Source organism: Geotrypetes seraphini, chromosome 10, assembly GCF_902459505.1.
Source record: "Geotrypetes seraphini chromosome 10, aGeoSer1.1, whole genome shotgun sequence".
NCBI lineage: Eukaryota > Metazoa > Chordata > Amphibia > Gymnophiona > Dermophiidae > Geotrypetes > Geotrypetes seraphini.
Genome location: NC_047093.1, coordinates 79,970,297 through 79,987,618, shown reverse-complemented (window position 1 = coordinate 79,987,618; position 17,322 = coordinate 79,970,297). Strand labels below are relative to the sequence as shown.

At 41.2% G+C, this 17,322-nt stretch overlaps 1 protein-coding gene and 1 non-coding gene across 4 annotated transcripts in view; both read left to right on the top strand.

Annotated features, from left to right (window-relative positions):
* The window catches only part of RC3H2 (ring finger and CCCH-type domains 2), a 219,623-nt gene that overhangs the window by 97,475 nt on the left and 104,826 nt on the right, over positions 1–17,322 (top strand). For all 3 annotated transcript variants that reach the window (XM_033961628.1, XM_033961629.1, XM_033961630.1), the window contains one exon: positions 278–410. In XM_033961628.1, coding sequence (XP_033817519.1) covers positions 278–410 — 133 coding nt within the window. The remainder of the gene's footprint in view (positions 1–277; positions 411–17,322) is intronic.
* On the top strand, positions 81–198 carry LOC117368747. Its single transcript, XR_004540997.1, has one exon. It is a non-coding gene; the product is annotated as a small nucleolar RNA SNORD90 (small nucleolar RNA).

Here is a 17,322-nt window from a genome sequence, read left to right as displayed (position 1 = left end):
GTGTGATCTGCTGCTAGAGAAGTAGAGCCCATTTGTGTTTGTGCTTAAAAGCAGAATGTTTTGTTGTTTAACAGTAAAGCAAAATGAACTTTTCTGTGTCTAATGATGAAGATTATGGGGCAGATTTTGAGTTGAAAGCATTCATTTTCAGCACTGATTACATTTCATTACACAAAGGCTGAAGACACTGATTATTTAAACATTTTAGTTAACAATGATTTCAATAAATTTAAGATCTTTTACTTAATATAGATCAGTAACAAATTCTTCTCCTTAGCTCCAGTCTCCAGAATCTTTTGCGAAGAGTGTTCAAGAGCTCACCATTGTTCTGCAACGTACTAGTGATCCAGCTAACTTAAACAGATTAAGGCCACACTTAGAACTTCTAGCAAATATAGACCCTAACCCAGGTATGTGACAGAGGCGCATGCTTTGATTGTATCCCACTTCTCATTTAGAGGCTCTTGTACTAAGCAGTGCTTTTGTTTGCAAATACACAATTTTGCATTCAGGAGCACCATAAATATACACAAGAGATATTGAGCTGAAGATGTGCACGAACAATTCATTCCTTAGCATCCTCTCCAGACCAGTCCAGAACCTTTGGGTAATGTCAGTTGACCACTAGATGGAGACAGAAACAAAATAGTTCCATGTGATGAGCCTCTTAAGAGCACCATTCATCATTAGATAATCAGTGTTTCTCCAGCGAATGGTGATGGATAGACCATGCAACTTCTGGACTGTTTTCTAAGGCAGCTTCTGATCCAGTTGAAGAAACTGTGTGTTAGTTGAGCAGAGGGGCCCCACCTTTGAGGTTTAGTGTTCCATATTAAAAAGAGGGGTTTAGTACGTCAGTGTTGTCCACCTGAGTTTGGTTGGTTTTGGACATCTTGAATGAGAAAAAGGGGAGATGGGGTGGTGGTTTTTTTTTTATAAACTATCATTAGGATTTAAAGAGGTAGGTTTCATGGTGTGTGAGTTGGGTGAATGTTTGGTTTTGAAGAATATGACTATGGTGTTATGTGTTGTCCACTGGGAGTTGTAGATGCACATGGTTTTCCTTTTTTAGACTTATCTATAGACATCAACAAACTGTTGGGGGATTTTAATATTCCGTTGAAGCCAGAGTTGATGAATAATAGTTATGATTGTGAACTTTTTTATATGTTGCATGGATTGTCCCTATCCCAGGTGGTTGTGGATAGTACACATAAGGCGAGCCATGTTTTAGATTTGGCATTTTTAGCTCATCAGTCGTTTAATGAATTAGAAGGAGGGGTAAGAGTTGACCAAGTTGTGAGGTCAGATCACTTTCTGTTGACATTTTTATTATGCTCGGTAGAGAGGAGGAATATTTTGGTAAGGCTGAGATTTGATGTTCAGGAATTATTAAATGTATGGAAACCAAATTTGTGTATTAATGGAGAGGACAGTGAATGAAGATTTGGATCATTGGCGACTACTGAAGGCCTGCAGTGCGTTTCATAGACCACCTTTGGTACTGCTGAAAGCTTGCTCATCTTCAGCAGTACTGTATTGTGAAAAAGGTAGCTGCAGCTGTCACATGGACATTTGGCAATATTAAAACAATTACATAGCTAGCTGGGCACACATAGTGACTTACAGCAAATTGAGAAGAGCATGCAATCTGTTCAGGCCCTGTGGTGAGCAGAGACTTGCCTGTTATTATATGCACTGGTGGGAATTGGGTCAGGGCACCAGAAACTCCCCAGATGTAGATGGTATCAAAAGTGATCCAGAAAGAAGAAGGCTGTGGAGGGGACTCCAAAATGGCAAAGAGAAGTTCACCCTTTCACCAGACTCTGAGTGGGTGGCCAAGAAACTGGCAGAAGTGTGGTTGGTCGTGGAACATGCTTTGGGAAAACAGATGCAACAAGTCCTGGATAAATTGGACAGTATGGAGAATCGTTTCAAATTAGCAAGAGTTACAGACAACCCAGCAAAGAGTGGGAGTTGTTGAGTATTCAACACAGGAGACATCTCAGAAGACCAATCGCCTGAAAGAAACAATGGCTAAATTGGATGACCTGGAGAACCAATAACTTCAGGTTGGTTGGTTTACCTGAATCATGTTGGACTCAGAGCTTCGTGGATTTCTTGAAACCTTGTTTTCCAAACTTCTACAATTTCAAAGTACAGAAGGGCCAATAAGAATTGAAAGGGCTCATTGCTTGAGGATCCAGCACGAAACCACAGATCGGCTGCTGGTTGCGATATTAAAACTGCTGCATTATCATAAAGCCAAAATTTTGCAAGCTCTTTGTGGGGGCAAGCCATTGGAATATGAAGGAAAAAATATACTTTGTTTTCAGGATTTTTCCACTAAAGTATCTCTCCAGGGCAAACAATTTGCTCCTGTATGTGGACACCTGCGTTTTGGCTTTCCATACCAGACTAAATTATGAGTATTTCATCAGGGCAATATACAACCATATATGAGTCGGTAGAAGCAACTCAATCTTTTGTAGAGAGGCTTGATCAAGAAAAAGGGTACTCTTCTGGATAAGTATGTCTGTTTTAGCAATGATTGTGATTGCTGACTGTGGCAATGATTGATCCAATGCATAGGAGCCAACTTTTCAAAATAATTGGGGGTGCTCAACTTGACACAAATTACCAAATCCATATAAAGGAAATTAAACCCCTGTGGGTTGTGAACACATCTAGTCAGGCTGTCTTTAAGTGAAGAGCACAACAGGGGGGTGAACACACTGGAAGGAAATAAGTAAATGGAGCATCGTAGAGCCCCTAATTTAGTAAGAGATTGTTGTTTTGACTGAGCCAACTCATTGTTTCAGACCTATTCCTCTGACTCCGCCTAGATTGATAAGACCAATAGCACCTCAACCCAGCTCATATTATGGGAAGAGAGTTCAATGTCATCTCCAATAAATTCAATCGCTCTGATCACATCCATATAACGTAGCTAACGTGTTTACTTCTTGCAGTGAGAAAGATGAATCCAGCACTGCAGAATGGCTGACAAACAGCACCTGATACGGTCCTCGATAGGTCCGAGAGGGCTGTGTGTGGTCATGGCACCTTCACTTAGACCTGGTCTCCAGGCTGCAAGTCTCTATAGAAAAAATAAGTTCTGAATCTCTATAGAAAATTCTGAGAATCTTCTAAGAAACATCCCAATTCTTATTTCAAGCATAAAGAAAATTCTTGTGTAATAAACTCTGGAATCTTCACCAGTGGGTTTGTGTATCCTTTCTAGCTCTGAGCTGCAGGCACTCCAAAACAAACCTTTAGCCCCCTCCTTAGGTATATATATCCTGTCAAGTGCCTTAGAATTCCAGTCTGTTCCTGCAGCTCTGACTGCTGGTTTATCTTTTCTGCTCATGCTTCATTTTACATTTCTAGTTATTTTATTTTGTCACTTGGTGCAGGTTGTCATTGTGCTGTGGATTCACCCTTCGGGGACATCCTTTGGCGAGAGATCGCAGACTTTAGTATTTACTTCGTTCGTCTGCTTCTGAGGGGGCACTGTTAGCAGACCTGCAGTAAACCCCTCAGACAGCCTGCAGGTCAGATTGGGTCTCCGGGATCGGGAGCCACCTCACCCTTGGTTCGTCCGCAACAGGGTAGAGTGCAGGCTGCTGCTGTTCCTTAGAGGTGCTGTGAGGTCCAGAAAGTCCCTGTCTGGGATGATTGGGAAGGTAAGGCAGTCAGAAGATCTGAAATCCAGTTTTTATCAGCTCCTGAGGTATGATCTCTCTGCTTGCTCTGTGTTAGCTGGCTGCCATTGATTTCTATTGCAGCAGATGTCTCTGTGTGTGTCTGTACTCACAAGTTTGGCAATTTTGGGGGGGTCTAAAAAGGGATTTTTGGGTGGTTTCCCTGCATGCCCTAGCCCCCCCCCCACACACACACATATACCTATAAAATCTAAAAATCACTGTTTTTCAAGGTTTCCTATGATTTTCCTGGGCCATTTTAGGCAAAATCGGCACCCGCGGTGGCCATCTTGAATTTTATTTTATTTTTTAACTTTTAAAAGTATATTTTTGCCCTTTGAAGCTTCGTTTTTGCTCCAAACTTCACAGATGGCCACCTCAGGACAGGATGACAGGGCTTCAAAGAAGGTTTGGATAGGTACCTGGAAGACAAAGGGATTGAGGGGTACAGATAGGAGTAGAGGTAGGTTATAGGGATAGGATTAGAGAATTAGAGGCAGTTACAAAATTAGTCAGGGACACTGTTCAGGCAATTAGGCCTGATGGGCCGCCGCGGGAGCGGACCGCTGGGCAAGATGGACCTCTGGTCTGCCTCAGCGGAGGCAACTTCTTATGTTCTTATGATTCATGCCTCAATTACGATGGATGGTTGGCAGTTTTACAGATGCGATTTACGTGCGTCGCAGCACACCTGGGGAGCGAGATGGGCCCAGTTTCTGCCTTTTCCTCCTTCAGAGAGTCTCCCTTGGCCACCACCTCTACCAGAGATGCTTTTGGCGTATCCGGTCCCCCTCAAATGGGTGCAAACCACGCAGCTTAGAACCGCGAGCGCAGATTCGGGGGAGAATGTCTCATTTTTTGGCTAGAGCACCAATACTTCGGCACATAGCACAACTTTCACTGCCGGTGCCTATTTCCCGCCTGAAAGTGTCAGATAAGATGTCAGGCTTTTCTCGTTCAAAGAGGCTGTGCCTGCTTCTTCCACATTGAATCCACTGCTGCAGATGGAATCTGCCCTCCCTCTGGATGCCAGCATGCCTATGGGTTTTACTTTGGTGACACCGGAGAGCAGACTGGTGGTTCCGCCATCGCTTCTGCCCTGGTCTCTGTCCCTTGGCTATCACAGGTTTTTCTGCAGCATCCACTAGTGTGTCTTTTCTAGCAGATCTTCGGGATCCCACTAACTGCAGGTCCCCAGTACTTGGGGTTATCCCTGCTGTGCGCAAGTTCTTCTTGTCTGTCCGGTGACCTGCCCTCTTTTCTGAGTCCTTAGGGTCCTCAACCTGATTTCGGACCTTCGGCTGCTGGCAGAATGTTCCTTCTTGCGTGATCAGCGCCCGCTTCCAGCTTCCTTTCCGAAATGGGATAGGATGCCTTTAGTGGCTTGGGAGTCCCAGGAGGGTCCCCTTAATTGTGCTGGGGCCTTAGCGTGCTGCATCCCATGGACCCAGAATTCTCCAAGCGTATAGCTTTGCTGACGGTGGTTTCAGCTGTGGCATAAGTCACTAACCGCACGCTCTTGCCCTCTGTTGGAGGGGTTGTCCTGCAAGAGGTTCAGGACAGGCGGGTGGATTTTGTCCTCAAATGCCTTTTAGATTCCTTAGCGGCGGGAGTGTGAGCTACAGCTGCCTCCTCCTTTGTTGCCAGTGCGTGGCGCTCCAAGGTCCGCCGGGATCCCAAGGAGGGGGGTTTCCTTCGGGACTTTGATTTCCTAGTCTCCATGGTGACTTGTTTGGCGGATACCCTCCTTGCATGGTGAAGGTTTTTGCTAAACTTGGAGCTTCTTCGGTATCTGCCCGGCGAATGATGTGGATTCGCCGGTAGTTCGGGGGTTTTTCTTCTACAGCTGCGCCGGTTTCCTTTCTGGCCAAGGTTTGGCTGACCTGGCAAGTGGGCAGGGCCTTAAGCCTACGGTGCTTCACAGGTCGCAACCTCGATCTGCCCGGGGATCTAGACAACCAAGTTTTTTATCCTTACAGGAGATCTCTCCAGTACTCTGGACCCCCATCTACAGGGTATCGTTTCGGAGCACCTTCCAGACCTCATTTTGGAAGTCAGGCGCAACATTAGTTTTCCAACAACAGTCCTCCTGTCCATCCTGCGAGGGAGTTCTGATGCCAGGGCTCTGGCTCTTCTTCCTCGGATTGGGGATGCCGCTTCAGATCTTAGTGAACAGCATAAGCAATATAATATCACTAGTATTTTAGCCTGTTACATTAACGGGTGCTAGAATATATGTCTGTCTTTCTTTATTTCTGTCTCTCTCTCCCTCCCGCTGTCTTTGTTTCTGTCTGTCTCTCTCCCTGGCCCCCTTTGTCTGTCTGTCTTTCTGTGTCTCTCCCTACCCCTGTGTCTTTTTTCTTTTCTTTCTGTCTGCCTTCCTCCCGCTGTCTGTCTTTCTTCCCCTCCCCCACTTCCCTATGCAGCAGCCACAGCAGCATTCCCTCCCCCTCCATGTCCTTTTGCAGCAGCATTTCAATCCCCCCCACTTCCCTGTGCAGCAGCCACAGCAGCAGCATTCCCTCCCCCCACACCACTTCCCTGTGCAGCAGTAGTGTTTCCCTTAACCCCCCCCCCCCTTCCCTTCCCGCGGTCCCGATAAACCTGCTGATTCCAGCAGCGTGTGCAGCACTCTACACGCTGCTTCAGAGCCTTCTACTGCCCTGATTTACTCTGGCACGTCCCTGATGACATCATCAGAGACGCGGCAGAGCAAATCAGGGCAGTAGAAGGCCCCGAAGCAGCGTGTGTAGAGTGCTGCACACGCTGCTGGAATCGGCAGGTTTGGAGTCGGGACCGCAAAGAAAGTAGCGGCTGGAGTGTTTTGTCAGCGCTTCTCTTCCCGCGAGGGAAGCAAAAACTACGTATTATTCAAATAAAATAATAAATGCAAAAAATTCATCTGCTCTCTATGGTATCCTAAAACAGCTTACAATACCCAAAATTATAGAAGATCCATCCTCACAAACTAGACCTAGTGCACAAAATCTTGCAGATCACTTTATCAATAAAATAGACAAAATAAGAAACAACATTAATTCAAATACAAATCTTAATCAAGAAGAAATACAAATACAAACAATACCTACTTCCAAATGCACTAATTTCATAATACCTTCCATTGAAGATCTTAAATCTCTTCTTGGAAAAATTAACGCAAAAGGAACAGATATTCATACTATTTCCTCTTTTATATTAAAACGACATTTCTCTTTTTTTGGCCCTTTCATCCGATGCATGATAGAATCTAGTCTAACTACAGGACACATTCCTAAAGAATGGAAAGAAGCTATTATTCATCCAAAGATAAAAAACCCTAAAGAAACAACTTCAGAAATATCAAATTATCGCCCAATAGCCAATTTACCATTCCTCACTAAACTAATAGAAAAAGTCGTATTTAATCAGATAACTAACTTCATAGAAAAAACACATATACTACACCCAAACCAAACTGGATTTAGAGCAAATCACTCAACTGAACACACAATGATAGGACTTACAACTAACATACAATACCATTTAGATCATCATAAATCAATAATTCTGATTTCACTGGATTTATCTGCAGCTTTTGATACTAGTATAGATCATCATTTACTCATTGATAGACTTTCTTCAATTGGCATCTCAGGACAGGTTCTAAGTTGGTTTAAATCATACTTCAAAGATCGCTCAGCAAAAGTAGTATTTAATAATTCAACATCAAATAATTTCACTAATTCATTTGGAATTCCACAAGGCTCAATTCTTTCTCCACTTCTATTTAATATTTTTTTGGCACCCTTACTGACGCTCAGTCAATCCATTGGATTTTCTACATTTGCATATGCAGATGATATACAATTGCTTCATCCATTAAATCCATTAGATTCAAATGAGCTAATATCCATAAATAACAAATTAATACAAATAAGCCAATGGCTTAAGGAGAACATGTTAGCGCTGAATCCAATAAAATCCTCAGTGATGTTTTTCCCTTGGAAAAAAGATCTAAAAGAACAATTTTCATCTCAAATATTATTAAAAGATATTCCCCTTCAGCAAGTAAACAACAAAAATATTGGGAGTAACCTGAGATCAAGAATTTAACTATCATAATCAAATCAGTACAGTTGTCAAAAGCTGTTTCAATAAATTAAGACTTATCAGATCATTAACAAAGGTTCTTAAACCAGAAGCACTTAACATTCTCATTCATTCCCTAATTATTTCTAGGTTAGACTATTGTAATTCACTATACTGTGGCATAACTTATAAAGAAATAAGAAGACTACAAATAATACAAAATATAGCTATAAAAATTATAACAAATTCAAAAAAATATGACCATGTTACACCCCTCCTTCAAGATGCACACTGGCTACCTATTATACACAGAGTAACGTTTAAAATCGTACTATTAACATTTAAAATTCAACAATCACACGAGCCGCTATTTTTGGACAGACTATTAATCCCTTACTCTTCACTAAGGATACTGAGATCAACGCAACAAAACTTATTAACCATTCCTTCTTTAAAAATAATTGGGACAAGAAGAGCAACTATATTCTCAGTACAAGCACCCCTACTGTGGAACAATTTACCAATTTATCTACGTAACGAACCATCATTAGTCAAATTCAAACGCGATCTGAAAAGCATTCTTTATAAAGATGCATTCAATACATAGATAGATAATTTCAAAAAACACAGTACTTATTTTCTAAAGAATCAAATGAGTAGGAGGACATCAACACGGAAACTATAAGTGTTTTTTTTTTTAATTTTAATTTTAATCTTAATCCTCTCTTTTTCCCTTCATTCAAAAAGATTATTAATACTAATCTGGATCTTTATTTATTCTTTATACTAAAAATTTCTACTTTTAAATAGATTAATTATTCCTAACATTTCCTTCCTTCATGAATCATTTTAAAATAACCAAAACTCTTTCTATCAATTAATTTCCTTCAGCTCTTTCCTTCACAATTTTTCTCTTTTTTTCTAAATTGACCCTACCCTTATGTACAAACCTTAAATTTTTTTTTTTTTTAATTCTTTTTTAATTAATTTTATAAATTGTATAAATTGTATTTCTCCCTTTTACCTACTTGTTTCAGTTTGTATTAATAGAACATAATGATTAGTCTGTATAATAGTTTTATTTGTATTTGTATTTGTCATCCCTGGTTTTTACAATTATGTAATACGCATTGAAATATTGGATATTGCTTAAAATCAAAATTTAATAAACTTGAAACTTGAACTTGAAACTTGAGGTATCGCCGCGGCTCCTCTTGATCCCCGTCAGCGTCGGAAGCTTCTCCAACGCTGGTGCGGCTGGTGAGAGGAGCCAAATATTGTGGAGAGCAGGGAGTCCAGCGCTGGCAGCCAGTCCTGTCCGCGAGTGTAGGTAGGTGCTGGGAAGAAGTAAGGCTGGGGACTCGCGCATGCGCACTCCTGCGGCCACAGACCTACAGATCATGGAAGCATGCAATTAAGAGTGCGCATGCGCGGCTAGGATTTTATTATATAGGATAGCTTGTGATAAATACCAAGGTATCCCATGATGAATAGCCTGGAAGTCAACACCAGCACTTTAAATGCAGTATGAGACTTAATGGGCAGCCAATGCAATTTTAAAGAGGGGGGTTAACATACAGTCGCAAATCAAACATACAGCAGAATTTTGGATCACCTGCAGCACTCTACACTTGAATGATACCATACCCAGATATAAGGCATTACGTTAGTCCATCCTGTTCAGTATCATATTTTGATTGTGGGATGGGATTTTAATGAAGTTGGAGACCCTTTGCTAAATAGATCTCGTGGGAAGAGCAAGGGAGGTCTCTGTATTTCTAGGTGGATCCTTTACTTTGTGATCTTTTAGAACTAGTAGATGTATGGCGACTTTCCATCTGGTAGAGAGAAACCATACGCACTTGTCCAGGGCACATAGATTATATATTGATTTCTAGAGTGATCTTTACTAATATTCAAACAGCAGAAATAGTTCCCATTAAAATATTTGACTATTAAATTGAGGAGGTTAAGATTGAATTTCCTGGATCCAAATCAGTTTCCTTTCAGTGGAGGTTTTCAATTAGTCCGTTTCTTTCAGAAATGGAATTTATATAAAGATACAAATATGACATAATTTGATGATCCAATTCTGTATTGAGAAGCATCTAAAGCAGTATTGAGGGGAGAGATTCTTGCTTGTACCAGTCATCAAAAGAAGATGAAAACCAGGGAGATGAATAGGCTAGAGAAAAAAGTGATTAGGCTGTATCGAATATATGGGTCTACCCATGGCCTATCTGTTCAAACATGTTTATTGGAGTCACAGCAAGCACTTAATGAGCTGATAACATCGTAATACACATAAGTTACTTTAAATACAAGTTGTATAGATATGCCAATAAAGGGAGTAAGTTGCTTGCATGTTTAGTCCAACCAAAACAGGATCATAATAAAATTAATGAGGACATGGGGAAACTAGAAAATATTGATATATTATGCTTGCTTGTACTCGGCACTGATCCTGCTCCTCTGGATAGTGATATCAATTTGTCTGGTCTACAGATTTCCATCGCTCTCTTCATTGAAGTTAAAGTTGTTGAATGCCCTGAATATGCTTGGGCCATTCAGCAAAGCCAATGCAGAAAATCCTTGAGTCCATTTAGGTTTCGGGGGAGAGTTTTATAAGATGTTGCATGATACTGTTGTTTCCCCACCTATAGCCATGTTTAATGAAATAACACCCCAAAGAATGTTACCTCACTCTACAATTGGCTCAGATAATTGTAGTTTTGAAGCCTGGCAAACAACCATCTATACCAGGTTCTTACTGCCTAATATCATTACTTAATTACAAGGAGAAATTGTTTGCTAAAATTTTAGCCAATAGATTGTCAAGAGTATTACCAAATTTGGTGGCAATGCCCCAAGCAGGCTTTGTGCAAGGGCATAGTATAACTAAAAATGTTCACAAGGTTCTTGCCACTTTGGAATTAGCAACACTATAGAACATCTTTTCAATGCTCGCTTGATGCTGAAAAAGTATTGAACTGGGTGGCTTGGGGTTTTTTATAGTCTTCTATGCTTATGGCATACAAAGCTTTTTCAAAACTGCCATTCAGGCTTTATATATGAACTCTAAAGCTCGTGTTTTGGCAAATGGAATAATTTTCTCCCTTTTTGAGGCACAAGATAGGGCTTTTCTTTCACCTTTTATTTGCATTAACTCTTGGCCCACTTATTCAAGAAATGCAGTGTAATACATATAATCCAGAGATAATGTGGTTTTACTCTAAGGGCAGAGATGTTCAAGATAGCAGGTTTTGCAGATGGCCTGTAGGTGCATATTATAAATCCGGCCTCTTCACTTCTCTATTATTGGAAAGTATTTAAGCTAAATCTGGACAAATTGGAAGCTATGGTGGGATTGGGAGAACACAGTAGGGGTTGATGTGAAGTTTGTTTTCCTGAAGCAGTCTAGGCATTCGTTTCACTACTTAGGATTCAGCTAACAATGGACACTCACCATCTTTATAAACTGAATATTGATAAATTGTTAAAGGATACCAAACTCCACTTTAAGTGGAGTCATTTGCCTCATCATTGATGGGTAAGATTAGTCTGTTTATTTATGTAAAACGTTTTTAATCCACCTTCATCCAAGGTGGCATACAAATTTCCATACAAATAAAATTGCAAAATAAAAAGTTTCCATACAGAATAAAATCACAAAATAAAAAGACTTACATTAAGTAGAGGAAAATACAGAGTTACAATAGTCTATCTTCACTTTAATAAACCATTTACCTGTTCAAACCTAATTCAAACTACTGTACTGTTATATATTCACTTAAAAAAAAAGCTTGAACAAATAAGTAGGCTTTAAGCAACTTCCTGAATTGCAGGAGGTTTCTACAAAACCGTAATGTTCCTGACAATGCATTCCATAACTGTGGACCAACTAACGAGAAGCAAGAACTCTGTTTGAACATTATCAAATATTATTCTCTCTTTTTGTGTCCAGCAATAGATAATTCTCAGATCTCAGCTTTAAGGTGATGAGGTTTCCATGATGGCTTTATATGTTACAAATTTTATCATTGCATTTATTACAGAAAGATTTATTGCTTTTAGCTCGATTGTGTAGAAAATTTTACTGGGGGAGGGAGGAAGAAATCTAAAATGAGATTTGAATATTTATTTGGGAATTTGCAGGTTTGGGTATCCCACATTTAAAATGTTATAATCAGGCCTGCTAGTTGAGGCATTTGAGGGACTGGATCTTTGGTTTGGATCATTTTACTCCAATGCTGTGGTAACAAGTTTTTCTTGTGCCTTGGCATTTAAATTCACTTTTGAAAGCTAGAAATTACCAGTTATGCTGTGCAATAGCATCTTGTTGCAACCACTGAACCCTTTGGAAAATCAATCCGAATGTTAGTGATCAATTACCTTTTAAGGGAAAATGTAGATTTTAGTCACAAAATGGCCGCCACCGCACATTGGGCAGAAGGTTTCATCATATTGTCTACAGTGACACCCAGATCCTTTTGTTGGGCACAAACCACTAAGGTGGACCCTAACATCCGGTAGCTGTGATTTGGGTTATTCTTCCCAATGTGCATCACTTTGCATTTGTTCACATTAAATTTCATCTGCCACTTGGATGCCCAGTCTTCCAATTTCCTAAGGTCTGCCTGCAATTTTTCAAAATCCGCAAGCGTTTTAACAACTTTGAACAGTTTAGTGACATCTGCAAATTTAATCACCTCACTTGGCGTTCCAATTTCCAGATCATTTATAAATAAGTTAAATAGCACCGATCCCCTTAGGCACGCCACTGTTTACTCTCCTCCATTGAGAAAAATTACCATTTAATCCTACCCTCTGTTTTCTATCCAATAACAAACTCCTAATCCACAACTGAACTTTCTCAGAAGCCTTTCATGAGGATCTTTATCAAAAGCTTTCTGAAAATCTAGATACACTACATCAACCGGCTTACCTTAATCCACATGTTTATTCACACCTTCAAAATTGTCAAGCAAATTGGTGAGGCAAGATCTCCCTCGGCTGAACCAATGCTGACTCCGTCTCATTAAATTATGTTTGTCTACATGTTCCACAATTCTATTCTTTTATAATTGTTTCCACCATTTTGCCCGGCACTGAAGTCAGGCTTACCGGTCTGTCATTTCCCAGATTTCCCCTGGAACCCTTTTTTAAAAATCGGCGTAACATTGGCCACCCTCTAATCTTTATGTACTACAGACAATTTTAGCAACAGGTTACAGATCACTAACAGCAGGTCAGCAATTTCATGTTTGAGTTCTTTTAGTACCCTGGGATGTATACCATCCGGTCCAGGTGATTTATTACTTTTTAACTTGTCAATTTGGCTTAGTACATCTTCAAGATTCACCAAGATTTCTTTCAGTTCCTCCACATCACCCTTGAAAACTATTTCTGGTTCAGGTAGATCTCTTACATCTTCTTCCGTAAAGACTGAAGCAAAGAATTCATTTAGTTTCTCCGCTATGGCCTTACCCTCCCTGAGCGCCCCTTTTGCTCCTTGATCATCCAACGGAGAGATGGACTGCACCTGAGCGCGGCAGGAACTAGACTTCTAGCAAACAACGTCAGGAAAGGAATAGAACAGGCTTTAAACTAAGTAGAAGGGGACAGTCGACCAAGTGTCGACGATTTGGAAGAAGGTATCCCGCGAAGATACTAAGGGGGAGAAATATTGGGAAGAAATAACGGGCAAAACTCTTCTGGGTTAGTCAATTCCTGTGGAAGATAAAAGGATTGCAGCACAGGAGAAGAAAATAAAATTCGAAGCACAGCGAAAGGAAGTGAAGACAAGAAAATATCAGGACCTAAACTGCATATATACTAATGCAAGGAGCCTAAGGAACAAAATGGGGGAATTAGAAGTCATGGCCAAAATTGAGAACATAGACATCATTGGGGTTTCCGAAACATGGTGGAATGAAGAAAACAAATGGGATACAGCACTGCCGGGATACAAACTCTATCGCCAGGACAGGTCAAGTCAAAAAGGAGGAGGGATAGCCCTATACATAAAAGAAAGCAAACACTCGACCAGAGTAGATACAGCAACGACGACCAACAATTTGGAATCGCTATGGGTTAAAATACTGGGAAGGAAAGGGCCCGAGATAAAGATGGGCCTGTACTATCGTCCACCTGGGCATACCGAAGCTATCGATGAAGAAATGGAAGCCGAGATGAAGCGAGAATGCAAAAGCGGTAACACAATTATTATGGGAGACTTCAACTATCTCGGGATAGACTGGAGTCTTGGAAGCTCAAAATGCGCCAGAGAGACCGGATTCCTAGAGGCTATACAGGATTGCTTCATGGATCAACTTGTTAGAGAACTAACGAGAGGGAATGCCACTCTGGATCTAATCCTAAATGGGCTAAGACAGGGGTGTCCAATGTCGGTCCTCGAGGGCCGCAGTCCAGTCGGGTTTTCAGGATTTCCCCAATGAATATGCATGAGATCTATTTGCATGCACTGCTTTCAATGCATATTCATTGGGGAAATTCTGAAAACCCGACTGGACTGCGGCCCTCGAGGACCGACATTGGACACCCCTGGGCTAAGAGGACCTGCGAAAGAAGTGGAAGTAGTGGGACCGTTGGGAAACAGCGATCACAATATGATCAAGTTCAAAGTTGAAGTAGGAATACCGAAAGGAAAGAGAACCATAGCGACAACTTTTAACTTCAAGAGAGGAACTTCAAAGCGATGAGAGTAATGGTAAGGAAGAAACTCAGGAACACCTCAAAGAAATGGCAGACGGTAGAGCAAGCCTGGTCTTTATTCAAGGACACGGTGATCGAGGCGCAAAATCTACATATACCAAGATTCAGAAAAGGGTGCAAAAAGAATCGAACAAAAGACCCGCGTGGCTAACCAAAGAAGCGATAGGTGATAAGAATTCATTCAGGAAATGGAAAAAGGGCAAAACTGAGGAGAACTGGAAAGAGCACAGGAAGCATCAAAAAGAATGTCACCATGTGGTTAGAAAAGCCAAAAGAGAATATGAAGAAAGGCTAGCCAAGGAAGCACAAAATTTCAAACCGTTCTTCAGATATGTTAAAGGAAAGCAGCCAGCTAGGGAGGAGATGGAACCGCTGGATGACTGAGACAGGAAGGGAGTAGTGAAGGAGGAGAAAGAAGTGGCGGAAAGACTAAATGTTTTCTTTTCGTCTGTATTTACAAAAGAGGAAACATCCAACATAGCGGATCCTGAGCGAATCTTCAAAGGAGCCCAAACAGATAAACTAACATCCATGGAAGTAAGCCTTGAAGACGTACGCAGGCAGTTAGAAAAATTAAAAACTGACAAATTGCCGGGCCTGGATGGAATCCACCCAAGGGTTCTGAAAGAACTAAAGGAGGAAATAGCGGAACTACTACAGCAAGTTTGCAATCTATCCCTGAAAACAGGCGTGATCCCGGAAGATTGGAAGATAGCCAATGTTACGCCCATCTTTAAAAAGGAATCGAGAGGTGACCCGGGGAACTACAGACCGGTGAGTCTGACCTTGATTCCGGGGGAAATTACATTACATTACATTACATTAGGGATTTCTATTCCGCCATTACCTTGCAGTTCAAGGCGGATTACAAAAGAATTATCCAAGATGTATTACAACAAGAACTTACAAAAAAAAAAAAAAAAAAATTGGTCATTTTCAAAAAGAGTAAGAAATGGGTAAGGTTATTTGTTTGGGGTAGTTGGCTTTAGTGAGAGGTGGAGTTTGAGACTTGCGGTATTATTTCTTTTTTCAGAGTTTTCTTGAAGAGTATGGTCTTTATTTCTTTTCTAAAAGTTTTGTAGTCAAGGCAGAAGCGCTGATAAGACAGCATCGATGAGCATTTTGAAAGAAATAAACTTCTAAACACAAGCCAACATGGCTTCTGCAAGGGAAGATCGTGCCTAACGAACTTACTGCACTTCTTCGAAGGAATTAACAAATGGATGGACAAAGGGGTCCCCATAGACATCGTATATTTAGATTTCCAGAAAGCCTTTGACAAGGTACCCCATGAACGCCTACTTCGGAAGCTGAAGTGGGGTGCAAGGAGACGTACACAGATGGATCAGAAATTGGTTAGCGGGGAGGAAGCAGAGGGTAGGAGTAAAAGGCCACTACTCGGACTGGAGGAGGGTCACGAGTGGTGTTTCGCAGGGGTCGGTGCTCGGACCGCTGCTATTCAATATATTTATAAATGATATAGAAACAGGGATGAAGTGCAAAATAATAAAATTTGCAGACGATACCAAACTATTTAGTGCTGCTCGGACTAAAGAGGACTGCGAAGGATTACAAAGGGACCTGAATAAGCTAGGGGAATGAGCGACGAGATGGCAGATGAAGTTCAATGTAGAGAAATGTAAAGTATTGCATGTGGGAAGCAGAAACACGAGGTACAGCTATACGATGGGAGGGATGTTATTGACTGAGAGTACCCAAGAAAGGGACTTAGGGGTAATAGTGGACAAGACAATGAAGCCGTCGGCACAGTGCATGGCGGTCGCTAATAGAGCAAATAGAATGCTAGGTATAATCAAGAAGGGTATTACAACCAGAACGAAAGAATTTATCCTGCCGTTGTATCGGGCGATGGTGCGTCTGCATCTGGAGTACTGCATCCAATATTGGTCGCCGTACCTTAAGAAGGATATGGCGATACTCGAGAGGGTTCAAAGGAGAGCAACGCATTTGATAAAAGGATGGAAAACCTTTCTTAAACTGAGAGACTGGAGAAACTGGGGCTCTTTTCCCTGGAGACGAGGAGGATTAGAGGGGATATGATAGAGACTTACAAGATCATGAAAGGCATAGAGAAAGTGGAGAGGGACAGATTCTTCAAACTTTCGAAAACTACCAGAACGAGAGGGCATTCGGGAAAGCTGAAAGGGGACAGATTCAAAACCAATGCTAGGAAGTTTTTCTTCACCCAGCGGGTGGTGGACACCTGGCATGAGCTTCCAGAGGGCGTGATAGGACAGAGTACGGTATTAGGGTTCAAGAAGGGATTGGACAATTTTTTGAAGGAAAAGGGGATAGAGGGGTATAGATAGAGGATTAATACATAGGTCCTGGACCTGTTGGGGCCCCACGCAAGTGGACTGCTGGGCACGATGGACCCCAGGTCTGACCCAGCAGAGGCACTTCTTATGCTCTTATTCCCTCACAGGTTTTCTGCTTCTGATGTACCTAAAAAAATTATGAGTTTTTGCCTCTTTTGCAAGCTTCTCTTCATGTTCTTTCTTAGCTTCTTTATCAGTGCTTTGCATCTAACTTGCCAATGCTTGTGTTTCTTCTTATTTTCTTCATTCAGAATTTTTTTCCATTCTTTAAAGGATGTTTTATTGGTTCTATTAGCCTCTTTCACTAACCTATTAACCACGCCGGCTCTCGTTTCCTCTTCTTTCCACCTTTGCTGATACGTGGAATACATCGGGTCTGGGTTTCCACGTTTGCATTTTTAAATAATATATAATTACATTACATTAGTGATTTCTATTCCGCCATTACCTTGCGGTTCAAGGCGGATTACATAGAA